This window comes from Gadus chalcogrammus, chromosome 11 (genome assembly GCF_026213295.1).
Source record: "Gadus chalcogrammus isolate NIFS_2021 chromosome 11, NIFS_Gcha_1.0, whole genome shotgun sequence".
Lineage (NCBI taxonomy): Eukaryota > Metazoa > Chordata > Actinopteri > Gadiformes > Gadidae > Gadus > Gadus chalcogrammus.
Window position 1 is genome coordinate 13,584,031 of NC_079422.1, and position 15,000 is coordinate 13,599,030.

The 15,000-nt window shown below is 45.7% G+C and overlaps 1 protein-coding gene across 1 annotated transcript in view; it reads right to left on the minus strand.

The window, feature by feature from the left end:
- The window catches only part of rims2a (regulating synaptic membrane exocytosis 2a), a 135,908-nt gene that overhangs the window by 46,399 nt on the left and 74,509 nt on the right, over positions 1-15,000 (minus strand). Inside the window, exons 9-18 of the mRNA XM_056602987.1 lie at positions 14,110-14,229; positions 12,414-12,513; positions 12,010-12,133; positions 10,871-10,917; positions 10,216-10,328; positions 8,541-8,588; positions 6,305-6,435; positions 5,606-5,798; positions 4,742-4,895; positions 1,985-2,053 (exon numbers count right to left, since the gene is read on the minus strand). Coding sequence (XP_056458962.1) covers positions 1,985-2,053; positions 4,742-4,895; positions 5,606-5,798; positions 6,305-6,435; positions 8,541-8,588; positions 10,216-10,328; positions 10,871-10,917; positions 12,010-12,133; positions 12,414-12,513; positions 14,110-14,229 — 1,099 coding nt within the window. The remainder of the gene's footprint in view (positions 1-1,984; positions 2,054-4,741; positions 4,896-5,605; positions 5,799-6,304; positions 6,436-8,540; positions 8,589-10,215; positions 10,329-10,870; positions 10,918-12,009; positions 12,134-12,413; positions 12,514-14,109; positions 14,230-15,000) is intronic.

A 15,000-nucleotide genomic window follows, 5' to 3' on the forward strand; every position in this document is an offset into this window, starting at 1 on the left:
TGCATGAGGACGACATGAATGTAATTTCTGATAGCACTGATAGTGTTACTGTATCCTATTGCTGACAATTTCCTGATACTGCAATCGGATACAGCAAGAGAGTACATTTGGTGGAGAATACTGCTGATGGAAAGGAAAGGCCAACTTCTGCCTCTCCCAACCTTTCCCAGTAGATTTTCTCAACACCCGTTACCGATCTCATTTGTCAAAATTAGCTCGTACCGTTTTTGCTGAAGGGCTTTGAGCATGTGGTCATGCCACGATTGTAGAAAATAGTATTGCATTACTTTGGTCTTAGTGATAACACATTTTGTAATGTACTTGTATGGCCATCAACTGTTATGTTGTCCTCCAAATTCATACTAACTGGAACACATTGATTGCAGAAGACAAAAGTGCAGTACTGCTAGTGTCAACCATCATGGCAGGCGTACCCATGCCTAATGCTTCAGTAGAATGGGTACATGGAAGTGATTTTGCCGGCAGAGACTGCTACGATGGTTTGATCCCCCAGACCAGTGTTGTCGGCACACCTTTGCCTGCTTTGTGGTTGGCTGTGATCCTATTTTAATCATGTTCATTGTTCTAAAGGCGGGATTGTATAATGACGGCAGTATAACGTGTCAGTGTTACACCAGCAGCTTTGGTAACGAAAGCCACAGTGAGTGCCATTTAAATTTATCACTCGCATTCCTGATGGTAAAACCTAGATTAAAGTAATATTATCTATCAATAGTCTACTGCTAAGGCTTTAGGAACTAAAGCTTCAGATCAGTACCGTTCCAATCTATCTATTTATCTAGTGTTGAGATCTGTGTCTCTAGTACTATTTTTTATGGTTTGATGTGACGGCTAAGCCTATTAGCTTGTGGTCTCAAGTTTAGTGAGAGGAAGGGGTAGGGGGGGGAGAGAGAGAGAGAGAGAGAGAGAGGACTCTGTAGGATGGTGAGATCACAGCTAAACATGGGGGGGGGGGGGTTCCCTGGAAATGAAGAGAGGCGGCGGACTAGCGTGAGGCAGCGAGGCTCTAGAGAGAACGCTCAGTTAGCTGTGGGTGGGTTTTGCCTCAGCTACTGTACTGATCCACAAAGCCCCGTCTGCCCGCCTGTCTAACGATTGTTCTGTCTGTAAGTCTGTCTGACATATTGTGCCCTCTGTCTCTCTCTCTATTGGCATTGTGTTCCCATCTCAAAGATATTACCATCCAACTTTAAAAGTGCAAACCATTACAATGCACTTGAAAGGCATCATGGGGGGGCAGATGTCCCTCTCTTCCGCTCTGTCTCTCCAACACCCCCCTACTGGGAGTGTGTAGAGGCAGGAACCGCATCGAGCCAGTGGAGATCTCACCCCCCACCCCCCACCCCCCACCCACCTCCATATGTTGGTTTAGTTATGTGTTTCAGCACAAGCAGAATTCTGATTCTGGCTTATGCCGACACAGAACATAAATAGACAGAGAACCTAACTAGAGACAGAAAAGTTAACTACACAGAGAACATAACTAGACAGAGAACATAACTAGACAGAGATCATATCTAGACAGAGATCATAACTAGACAGAGATTGAAGCCAGGCCCTGGTTTGACTGGTTTCCAGTGAGTGAAGCGAGGCTCTAGTTTGACTGTTTCCGAGCGAGTGAAGCAAGGCCCTGGTTAGACTGGTTCCCAGTGAAGCAAGGTTCTAGTTTAACTGGTTCCCAGTGAAGCAAGGTTCTAGTTTAACTAGTTCCCAGTGAAGCGATGCTCTAGTTTAACTGGTTCCCAGTGAAGCAAGGTTCTCGTTTGACTGGTTCCCAGTGAAGCGAGGCTCTAGTTTGACGGTTTCCCAGTGAAGCAAGGCTCTCCTTTAACTGGTTCCCAGTGAAGCAAGGCTCTAGTTTGACTGGTTCCCAGTGAAGCGAGGCTCTAGTTTGACTGGTTCCCAGTGAAGCGAGGCTCTAGCTTGACTGGTTCCCAGCGAGCGAAGAAGCTGAGCGCCATACCCGTGATTACGCCGACTCCCTCTTCACAGTCGTAGTCGGAGATCTCGCTGTCGCTGATCCTCTGAGATCCTTCAGGACGGAGGGGGAAAAGAGGAAGGAACGAGGGAGGGAAGAGGGAGAGAAGGAAAGGAGAGAAAGACAGAGGGAGAAGGTTAATTTGTGCAGGGGGGAAGAGATACATTGCTTCAATCAGACACTCATGTTAAAGCGTAAAGTGTGGGTTATATTGAGTGTTGTATAAGGTATAAATATAATACAATATGTACAGGTAATACAGTACTCCTAAACCATGACGATCTACTCTATGACTTTGGTATATATATGTAACTGAATTTTCCTTCTCGGTCCCACCTATGCTTCACTATCAATGGACGAATGGAATGAGACCTTGATTGATGACATCGCTTGTACTGTGTGTGTGTGTGTGTGTGTGTGTGTGTGTGTGTGTGTGTGTGTGTGTGTGTGTGTGTGTGTGTGTGTGTGTGTGTGTGTGTGTGTGTGTGTGTGTGTGTGTGTGTGTGTGTGGGTGGGTGCATTCACGTGTTTTGTATCCTAAACATGAGACGTTAACTCAACTCCATCCAATAAAAGCTCACATTGCTGGCCGACCAGCCTTCATGCTCTATCCTCATCTGAGAGGTGGCGCTTTTACATTGACATGTCCAATCTTTTCATTTACATCTGAGTTTGGCGTGGGGCCCCTGAGATTGGTAGATCAGACACATCCACATACACACAAACACATACACACACACACACACACACAGATTTTCAACTTCACTTTCACACAAACATGCACACACAGACACACATCTATCTCAATGTTGATTCCCGCTTCCACGAGTACATGGCTGTTCACACCACTTAAACAAAATGGATCCTTTGCTTTGCTTTCTACAGAAATAATCAGTGCTACACTTGTCTTCAGCCCGACTCCGACCCCGGTGTGTCTGCGGACTCTCCTTTTGGTTTCAGTTTTGCAGCTGTCAGTTCTTGAATCTCACACTAACACACCAGCCAAAGAGCGACTGAGCCCAGGGAAGGTGATTTGTCTGTGTGGAGTGCCAGGTACTGACAGGACCGGGCTGCGGATTGTACACCGCGTGTCGCTAGAGTACAACATACTAAGTCCTATTGGGTAACCAAAAAGTGAGGCCACTTTTCTCTGGGGTTTGATAATGAGAACAATATAGAATAATGCAGATGAATTACAATTATTTCTATAAACTCACTATTTCAGCACACACCAACAACAAGTCAAGGTCTATTGAATGCAAAATAGCGAAATATTTTGCTCTTTCAGAAAAAGGGGAATACATTGGGGATAAAAGTAAGGACTGAGAAGCGAAGGAAAGGAGAGGAATAGGGTTCGGGTTTGGGATTACAAAAATAAAATTTATTATAAAGACAGGAGTGAAACGGCATCCTAACCTCCGCAGTATGAACCTAAACCAGCAGGAAGTCATGGATAAACTACACTAACCAAGGTTTGTGTATCGAGCTTTCCGGATTTGATTTGTGATAATGGGAGCGCTTAGAAGAAATCTAAATGTATAAAAGTATTACATATTTGCCGTTGTTGGAACTGCATTGTTATGTGATGCGTAACATAACGTAACATAACATAACATAACATTTGGTCTGCGCAGACTTGTCATCACAATCCCATAAACGGGTCTGTTTGATTTGAAACTGTTTGACGTGGTAAGTAATCCATTTCCGTTTCATTATGTCTTTACGAGGGAAAGGATCAGGGATTGTGGGATAGGATTGGGGGGAAAACTGTCGACAAATAAGGAGAGATTATTGTGTCCCAAATCTCCAGTTACTCCTAAAGAGAGGTGCACATGTCTGTTAACAAATTGGCGCATAGGGTAGAATAAATATGTACCAATATTTGAAATTGACTAAATGTGGACGAATGCAAATAAATCAAGATAGGCTGGAGAATTGGGGCACGGGAATGGTTGCCTTCAAAACGCACAGTAACACTCAGGGGCTTCCCAAAGAGGCACAGGAGGGGACCCCATGTCCTTTACCTGAGTTGTACGGGCCTTTATCTGTGAAATCATAAGCAGGCAAACAACGCACCCGAGATGTTAAAACGGCAGAGCAACCAAAAGCCTACAAATGAGCTGTCTGAGTGAGATCTAGTGCCTCTTTAACACAAGGAACCTGCTGAAGACGGCAGCAGATCCTCATTAAGTCCTGATGGAGTGCCAACATATGTTCCCAGCATTTCACAGGTTCTCTAATTGGTGATTTTGAAGTAATTTTGACTCCCATCTTTGGTTCAGAGTCACTGCCATGCATTTATTAATAAATATAAAAAATATCACATTTTGAATATCTGGGCAAGGGCATTGCTCTGCAGAAATATAATGCAGGTTGTTATCCTGTCATAGACACGCCAACTATATTTTATAAAATCTCTCACCGTTTCTGTGTTTGAACAAAGGGATTACAAAATATCATATATCTACAATAAATCAAGCATTTATATAAAACCAAACTAATTCTGGGTTGAAATTAGCAGATAGAGGGCATAAAGCCAACGACCCGCTCACTATGTAGATATAGGGTGGTCATTCTGAGGTAACGATAACAATGCATATCTTTATTTTTATGAGATTATACCCTAATCCAAACATATTTATGGATGTAATACTAAATTCCTGCCAAGTCTGTGCCACTAGAGGGCACTAAATGCTACACACTGCACCTTTAAGGAGGGGGTGCGGAGGGGGGGCTACGTACTCTGTAGCCGGCGCGTGGGGCTCTCCCCGTGGAGCTGCCTGCGCTGGGTGTTGGGGGAGGCACGGGGCAGGGGCAGCGAGGAGACGTCGTGGGTCTGGAGCTTGTACCAGTGGGGCTCGTCGTCCAGCAGTGCCGTCTCCAGCTCGATCAGGATCTGAGACACACAGACGGACCGGGATGAGGTGACATCTTACAGTGCACACACTGTATGAGTGTGTGGGTTTGTACGATATAGGCACAGACTGCATACATACACTGCATACATACACTGCACACATACACTGCATACATACATTAATACATAGCATACACAAGTGTCATACTCATAAACAAACACACACACACCAAACACACATGTCATTGTTGAACTATGGGGTTAGCCAGGGTGAGACTCGGTTCCCCCCTTAATAAAAAAGAGTTTATTTAAGAAGGTCATTTAACCATATTCAAACAATATTCAAAAACGATTATCTTCCAAAGGTACCAAAGGTAATTAGCTACTTTGACAGGATGAGGAATAAGTATAGACTTAATGCATGAAAATTACATGTAGAATTATTTTGAAAAAGGGAACACACACCCAGCTCAGACTTAAATGATGTAGGAAAAATAAGCATGCTGCAAATATCAACAGTTTTTCAGTGATTGTTCTCCTTTCATCAATCTCAAATTATGTTAAATTGTGCTTTAACACAACAATTAAAGTACGAAAACATTGAATGTTCATATACGGAGACCCCCTAAAAAAGGTAGAACCGTCAGACCATTGCTGTAGTAATATTGCAAGTTAATGTGTGCATTGGGAAGTGAGTGGACCAGGGCTGAGGAAGAAGGACAATGTGAGGGGGCCGTGGATCTGCTCACCTCTCCCAGGAACTCGCTCTCCTCTTCCCGGACACGGGCCTGGTCCCACAGCGTGATCTCCAACATGCGCTCGCGGAACTCCCGCCGGTGCACGGGGGAGTACATAAAGGTCTGGTTCCATTTGGGCTCTAAGGATTTCTTTACCGTTTTTGTTCTCCTCTTGCTTTTGTCACTGGAGGAACAATAATTCAAACTGTTTTTATTTACAACCACGGCAGGGAACAGCCACGAAAACACACACACACACAAGCACACGTACACACACACTCACACATACATACGCATACACACACGCACACTCAAAAGCACGCAATCACAAACACGGGTCACTGGTACATGGCACAGAATAGAGCACGACACTGCGGCATGCTGGGAGACACACACAGGGGAGCCTTCGTAAACACTATTTTAGTCATTAGATAAGGAAAGCAGATTAACTTGCACAAACTCATACAAGCCTAAAGGCAGCTATACTTTCCATACAACCTTGACTGGTCTTTCTTTCTAACAAATAGCAGATATAAAGCAATTCAGCCCCTGCACACCACATACAAATATCCATTTTATCGCTCTTACATCACACCTACATATCAACCGGCAATACAAACTATAAGATCTATAAGATAACACTAGATAAGCTACGATGTAGAGGGGGAAAGTTGGTGGGGGGGGGGGGGCGTAAACTGTTCCTTCTCTTACCTTCTGTCAGGCAGGAAGTAGATTTTGACGTAAGGGTTCCTGGGTCGGCCATCTTCCCTGGATGGCAGGTCCTTGGCGCCGAGGATGGTGACAATGAGCTGATGGCCCACCTTGTCATACCACAGTTTGACCTGCAGGGGGCGAAGGGGAGCAGACACTTCAGGATGAGAGAGTGCTGTATATGCCACAGCAATTTGAAAAAAGTAATGCATAAAAAAACAATCTTAAGCTTAAAAATAGCAGCGATGCAGGAGAAGACGTGGAAGTGGAGGCCGGATGGAGAGCGGTGTATATAACATTTTCTTGATGCTGCTTATTGTGTCTTTAATACAAAATGTTATGTGGCTCTAGTTCTAAGATGTAATATTGGCGACACTGTGCAAACATTGTATTCTCCTGCATCTGCCCAATGCAGTTAAACAAAGATAAAGATTTTGAACAGCTCGCATGCTGCAGGGAAATGTCTCAAGGCTGAGGTTTCAGGAAGACATGAGCAAACCAATGGTTTTGCCAAATATGCAATTCTGAATTTGAGATCCCTATTGATGCTTTGATGTCGAGGTTTATTGACTAGTTTATAATTTATATGATATTTGATCATTTAAGTAAACAATAGTGTAACAATATGGGTGCTTGTACTGACTGTGCAGCCCTGTGGGGGTGCCTACTTTCAAATGTAGTTTCCAATGCCAATATAATATTTACTTTGGTTGATGATCATTTGAAGCGGAGCTATGGAATGCTAAAGGACACTTTCTGTGAAGTCAGCAGTGTTTGCTCGCCTGCCATGGTCCTGTAAACCTGTAATGTCTTCTTCAATAGCGTTCTCTCCGTTAATTCAGTGCATATTGATAGTAAGAAATCAACCATGCGTGTGGTTGTGAATGGACCCGTATGGACACATGTTCACGGCAAACACTTAGAAGAGGAGGAATCTCCTTAAAATGAAGACGTGGAGGTGAAATCAAAGAAAGCCGATGAATGTAAATAAAATTGTCTTCTAAGTACCGGTCCATACTTTGCATGTTATGATTGTGGAAAGGGGGTGACACATAGGGTTTGGACCAAGGCTTTGTTTGTCTGCGTGTCATGCAGCCAGGCAAGGAAAGGCATTCAAGAAACGACTTGACATCGGCACGCAATACAGAGCAGGGAGCCTGAGGTCAAGGGATGTGTGTTTACTATTCATTTTAAACAAATTAAGGACTATGGGTTTTAATGTGTCCTAGCCACTGGTTAACAGAAAGGAGAGGAGTACACTATTTTTATAGCAGGCTACATGATACAACATTTAGACACAAACAAACAAGACTCCCAAACTGCCCATTTTATAAGGTTTTTAGAATTATGTAAATTAGTGAAAACAAAAGACATGCATATTCTGTTTTTCATATATCAATATGATAAAGAAAATAATAAGGACAACAGCATCCCCAGTAAATGTAAACAATTCAATATACTAAATATATAATGTATATATAGAACTGTGATGATAGAATTAATGCGGACTATAAGAGCCTCCCAAAGCCAAATAAGCATCAAAGGCTTGGTTGGTTTGAAGTCTGATATTTGAGTGATATAAATTATTATTTATTAATTAATTCACATCTGCAAAGAAATACGCCATCTGTTCACACCCAGCCGCAGAGAGTGAACTATGTTGTTTTTTTTGATGCAGCATGAAAATCCCCTCCCATCTACCTCAATGTGCTGTTTTATATCCTTTTACCTTATATTGTGATTGACAGAGATTTTTATGGCATTCTGTGATGATAACCATAAGGAGGGGCTAATATCATTGTTCAGATACCATGATATACTTTGTTAAATAGAAGAAATTAAGAAAGAAGATGTTGAATGACATATCCAGGAAGACACCCTCCTAAATTGCCACAGCAGGGCAAGACCGTTACTGAGATAACTTTAGGAAAACAGGCATGGAAGAGGGTCTCTTCGAATAATAGCAATGTAGCTCAGAACCGTTGGGCATGCAATAGTATACCCGAGCATAATGGCAAGAATGGGTTAAAGGAAACGTGAAAAATATAACCATCGTCATGAAACTAGAGTCAAAATTAAAGGCAATAAGATGGCACGATGGACGGCACCGGAGGGAAGTTAAAGCGGCCATTTCCCAGGGAATGCATTTTCCAGAGTATGGAAACAGAAAAGAAAGGCCATGTCAACAGTCAAGGAGCGTAGACCAATAGAAAGCACGGGCTGGAGGGCCCATTACCTGAACCCTAGGGGGGAAAGGCGCTGTTCTTCTACTAAGGCTTTGGCTCTGGGTAAGCAAAATTGAACAGCAAAGAAAAACAAAAAATCTGCAATAAAACCAAAACCCCACGACAAAACAGACACACAACGAACTCATACATTTATACAAGAGACCTATTAGATGAACTAAACACAAGGACAGCATACTCTGAGTGAACAATTAGTGCTCATGCGTTCTTTATTCATTGCAAGTGTACGGGAGTGTGGGTTGCAGCAGCTATTCACTAGACTGTTCTTCTGAGGCCAACCCGCCCCAAAAAGAGAGGCTTTTGGAGAGAAATTATCGATGACTCATCGTCTTTATGAGTCATCGTCTTTTATTTCTCTACCGGACGATTTTCCTCTGCGCACGTTTGCGTCACAGTGACGCACCTATTGACAATTGTAACCTGCCAAGCAAAACTTTTATTCATTTCATTGTTCGCTTGTTTAAACTGCAGTAAACGGTTGCCCAGAGTTAACTGAGCTTCTCATAAAATGCATGATCTGCAACTGCGGTAAAATACAGGGTTTTTTTGTGTAGTGAGTTGGTAGATACATTTAGTTATAAATATATTTGGTGTACAGTAAACATACATCTTGGCAGTAAGTACTTAGACCCATTAAGTAAATTAGACCCATTTTCCTTCTTAGGGCTAAGGTAAAAAGAGAGGTCTTCAAAGCCTATATGTGTATCCTACTGCTAAGGACTAGCAGGAGATTAGACAAGGAAGGCCACATATCTAACCAAATTCCCTCTTGGAGTCTTTTGATTGAGTTGATTTAGTGGCTGGTGTCTTAAAGAGCCCTAAGTTCAAGAGCCTGGGCTAAGTTCCTTGCCCCAGGGGTGTATTTTACAGCAGGTTAATGGACAACCCACCGTAACCTTATCTAGAGTCCCACACCGGGCTGGGACAGGGCCAGTGGAACTGACTCACAGGCTCACTGTGTTCCCTCAGAGTTACACCTACCTGAACATGGACCTCTAACTCCACGGTCTAATCATTAATCGACCTAAATTGCTTCATCTCGTCCATAACGCTGTCACATCAAATGCGAACTAGTTAATCATGCTTTTATAATGTCGCATAAATCCATGAAGCCAGTTCAGTTGAGGCACGGTTGGAGACCTAGCGCCACTAGGTCGGGCATTTTTGTTCTCGAGAGCGGCAAGTATAAGCTACGTATATCAGCTACAGCTCAAATCCTCCTGCCTTTTTGGACTCTACTGCAAATCTATCTGCTGGCCGGGTCAAAGTTGAAACCATTTCCACTCGGAACGTGTGTCATCACCACGGCAACTTTCTGTGGAGCTAGGTGCATGGCCCTCCTTCCCTCCCCTGAATTTGCTGCAGTGCTTTCTCTATCGGAGTACAACGAGGGAGTGGCTCCCAGATGGTCTCCAACCGCGTCTCAAATGTACAAGCCTGGTCTGGGTCCTAACGTCGTCAAGGTGATGCGACGCAACGCTCTTTGATCTGTCTCGGTGTGTCTTGCCCTGCCTCTGTTGTTCTATCACGATGTATTTTGAATGTCGTTTAATGTGTTTGGATTGTGTTACACGTCAAGCACTTTGTTCATCTGCTTGAATAAAGTCTCTTGTTATTATTATTACTGTTCAGAGTAGCACAGTTTGGTATTGTTGTAGCGCTTACTGAGAGCTGTCCTGAAAGGTACTGAGGAGCATCCCTCAGCATGCTGGGACTCATGGGGGACGTGACGGAGATGGAGGGACGGTCCATCTTCTGAGACTCAAAAGAGCTTGAACCTGACAAGAGGGGCGAGAGACAGACAGAGAGGCAGAGATAGGGTGAGGGTGAGAACGAGAGAGGGAGAGAGACAGAGAGACAGGGAGAGAGAGAGGCTGAGATACTTGCTTTTCTGTGTAAAGTGTTGTGACATGAGTGACACGAGTGACAAGATGAAAAAATCGGTTTGTAGTGAAATCAGAGGAGCAGGGACTTAAAGAAAGGGAGAGAGAGAGAGAGAGAGAGAGAGAGAGAGAGAGAGAGAGATTAAGAAAGAGGAGGAGAGAGAGAGAATAAGAAAGAGAGAGACAAAGAAAAAAAGAGGGAGACATGGAAAAAAAGAGGGCGTACTTGCCGTTATAGAGGGTGAGACCAGATGAAAGGAAGAGAGAAAAAATAAAAGAAAGAAAAGAAAAAAGGGGCGAGTGAAGCATAGAGCGACACAATGATGGAATCCTCTCTCCCAGACGGTCCCTTAGCTTGATGTTTCTGGGCTGATTAACCGGGTTAAATGGGCCAATGAGGGGGGGCTGGGGAGAGGACACGTCGCGACCACACTCACTTGATTCCTGTTGTGCGTGTGTGCTGTCCGGTATCCTCGGAATATCGCTGAAACGGAGAGAGAGAGAGGGAGAGAGTAAGAGAGAGGGGGGGGGGGGGGGGGGGGGGGGGGGGGGGGGGGGGGGGTGGGGGGGGGGGGGGGGGGGGGGGGGGGGGGGGGGGGGGGGGGGAGGGGGTGGGGGGGGGGGGGGGGGGGGGGGGGGGGGGGGGGGGGGGGGGGGGGGGGGGGGGGTGGGGGGGGGGGGGGGGGGGGGGGGGGGGGAGAGAGACAGAGCGAGAGTGTGGTGGGGGTAGAAAAGTGGTGAGTACACGTTTAAGATTTTAAGACAGAGGAGACGGATGGGAGCGGAGCAGGAATAGGAGCACAGAGGAGCACTCGAGGCTAATGCTAAATGCGCTGCGCTTTCGGGGCGCTCATAAGCACGGCATTTGTCTTCATTTAGCGTAGCCGCTAGCCTGAGATGTGCCAATGCGGTGGGTAAAAGAGAGAGGGAGAGGGAGTGACTGCCTGGCTCCCGGTCTGTCTCTCTCTCCCACTCCACCTACTCCCTCCTCGGGGAGCGAAGCCGAATGCAGAGCTCAAAGGCAGGCAGAGACTAATGTTTAATTAGCTAATATGCAGCGCTGCTTGGTCCAACTGCACATTGGGCTCTCCCTGCTGGAGACTTGATGATAAAAGCCCAGCCTCCCGGACCACCACCACGACCACCCACCACCACCCACCCGAGTCCACACCAATCCGCTCGTTTTCCTGCCTCTCCCCTAAAATCCCTTCTAAATATCGGAATCAAAAACCATCTGCAATATTTTTGATCATATTCTATCAATGAGCATATCCGTTTATACCCAGAAAAAGACGGCAGATATAATTTCAAGCCTCAAATGTTTCATTTGTGAAACATGTGTTGGAATGCTTTGATCACACACACGTTAAGGTGCTTTCACTTGAGAAGCGTTTGGATACCCCTAGGTCAGGCGGTGTGGTCCCACGACACGTATAAATCACACAAAATCAGCTGACAACACCCTGGCTTTTTGGACTGTAGTGCACGTCATGTGCCACTCCGCAGCAAACCACCGTGAGGTTGGTGATCCAGGCGCTCCTCGAGTGAACACGCCTTAGCAGTACCAATGTCTCACCCTATTGGCCTGGACACCACCAGCTCCACCTGGGCCTCAGGCTTGGATTCCAGAATGATATTGTAAACTTCTTTAAATGTGGCTCCTTGTAAAAGTGTCCCGTTCCATTCCAGCACCTGGTCACCTGCGGACAGATATTTGACAAACACCATAATCAGCGACGTGTATTTGAATGATCAGGTAAACTAGACAAAGACACATAGAGAGAATCATGTGTCTGTGGCATAGAGACATAGACACATGTTCAGTGTCTGTGGCATAGAGACATAGACACATGTTCAGCGTTGTGTCTTTAAATCATCAGGCCATCCTTGTGGGTGTGGCTCAGATCTCTCTTATCGCAAAATGTATAGAAGCACAGAATTAATATTTTTTAGGACTGAAGCGTCAGGTTTTTTTCCTACCTGGTCTCAGGTGCCCGACCGTGTCCGCTAGACTCCCTTTCCTCACTTTGGTGATGAAAGCACAGAGTCTCCCAGATTCTGTCATCTTTCCCCCCACCACCTGCAGAGGAGAACGGGGAGGATGGGTACATGTGTACATCCGTTCACAAAGACACCAATCAGTGAGTCAATGAATTGATGAATCGACAACTCTGTCTGTTGGTCTGTCTGTCTCTCCTTCAGTCGGTTCTCAATTATGAACATATATAAAGCAATGAATATGTACAATCTATAAATCCACAAACACTTCACATTGCCTTGTTTTCCTATTTTATTCTTCAAAGAATCTTGCTGTGGTCACTCACTGCTCGGGCTTTTTCCGCCTGCGAGGCGCGTTGCCTGAATAAAAATAAATAAATAAAGGCATTATGTGTGGAGGAGAAAGGGTCCACCCTGTGCTTTGCCATCTCCTCTGCAGGACCGCTCTTACTAGCCTCAATAGTCTGCTGTTCTGAAGCGTGGCTACAAGCCCCTGGGCAGCATGTGTACTGTACCACACACCCCTGCTCTCCACTCAGCATGCACAGGCTTCGTATGTCTCTCTCTCTCTCTCTCTCTCTCTCTCTCTCTCTCTCTCTCTCTCTCTCTCTCTCTCTCTCTCTCTCTCTCTCTCTCTCTCTCTCTCTCTCTCTCTCTCTCTCTCTCTCTCTCTCTCTCTCTCTCTCTCTCTCTCTCTCTCTCTCTCTCTCTCTCTCTCTCTCTCTCTCTCTCTCTCTCTCTCTCTCTCTCTTTCTTAATGGCAGCTGAATGCCAATATACAAAAGTGCTTAGGGAAGTTCCGCTAAATGAAATGGCTTTATGTAACGAACGTGGACCCAGTGAGGGGAAGAGAGAGAGAGAGAGAGAGAGAGAGAGAGAGAGAGAGAGAGAGAGAGAGAGAGAGAGAGAGAGAGAGAGAGAGAGAGAGAGAGAGAGAGAGAGAGAGAAAACGGGAAGGAAGAGAGAAAGGGGGAGGTGGGGCGTAGATAAAGTCTATTGGAGATGGACAGCATCGGCAGGGGATGGGCCCGTGAGTGATGGACTGACTGCCGAGGTTGAAAGGCCTCGCTCGGCTGGTGCTGAGCGGACAGAAGCACATAGTGCAGAGCTGACACGCCGACGCGCCGTGCATGTGTTTGAACAGTGGGCGGAAATAGAATGAGAAATGAACCCACATTTAAAGCAGGGTTCTTTAGGCGTTGCGCTGGGATGGAGCGGCCACCAAAAATAGGGGGATTGCACCAAATCATGGGCATGACATCACCCTGATCCAACGATAGTGAACCGAAGGGTTGGGATTGATTCTAATCACAAGGGGGGCTGTTTCACAACTATGGGAGAAAGCTATAACAATACAGATTACAGGGGCGCAGAGTGAACATTTCTTTAAAAGCTTTGGATATAATCAAATATACCTTAATAGTGTGAATCACATCTATAATGAGTACAGCCGAGGGGTGGGTAAAATCAGCCCGACAAGATGAATAGCCACAGAAGAATTCCGTGCTGCTAATGCCACGGAATCATCCTCCATACCGCAGATCATTATTGACGCCGCAGAAATGGTAAAAGTGCACATGATGGTGTGATTCTTTGAAAAGACGCAGAGGACACATAGCACCCGGGACGCTGCTCAGACACAGTCACAGAGAAGCAGTGAGGGGTTCGAGCTGCTCACCTTGAGTCCCAGCAGGGCCCCCGAGTCTCGGGGCACACTCCCGTCCTTCATGCGCTTGTTGAGCAGAATGCGTCCTATCAGGCGATCCTCATCTTTGGAAGCCTGCCATGTCACTGGGTGCTACAAGGTCAGAGTGACAACACACAGCCTGTGTTTTACAACTCATTCACTTAAGAGTTATCACTTCAGACTTCAGTTCATTGTGATGGGGCGGAGGGGGGTGGGGTGGGGGGGGGGGGGGGGGGTTGGGTGTTGGATGGGGGGGAGGGAGCTTGTGGTGGGGAGTGGGTGAACAGGTTTGTCAATTCAAGTGAGATAAGGAGAAGCTCGCACAAACTCTGCAGAAATCCTACTTTTAAATGGCTACATGTTTTTCGAAGCGGTTTACATCCACTTGTTGAACAAGGCCATGGATAGATAGATAAAACAAATTCAAAAGAAATGTTGGCAGAGCACACGCCCTGTATGGCCTTAAAGGTCTATTAGGCGGATTTCAGGATGGGGTTGAGCTTGTGAGAGCCTGTCCCTGCGCCGGTGGAGACTAGAGCTTCATGCAGCAGCGACCCATGCAGAGATAACGCAGGCAGAGCCCCGACACTCGAGACGAGGGCTGTGGGCCTCTCGCTCAATGAGCGCTCCACGCAACACAAGGGTACACTAAGACCCACCTCAAGTGCACTATGTCGGGTTGTTTAAGAATAGGACATTATGCAATTGGCAAAAACGACGGGAATAGGGGGGGGCAAAAATGGCATTCTAGCAGACGAATAACAAATGGGGGATGAGTGTTTTTGTTTGTACTTTCTCAGGAAGATCATGAAAAGAGTGAAGGACAGCGATGGAATCAAAGCCACAAAACCCAAATGGGATGTGATCACAGACATGGCAGTG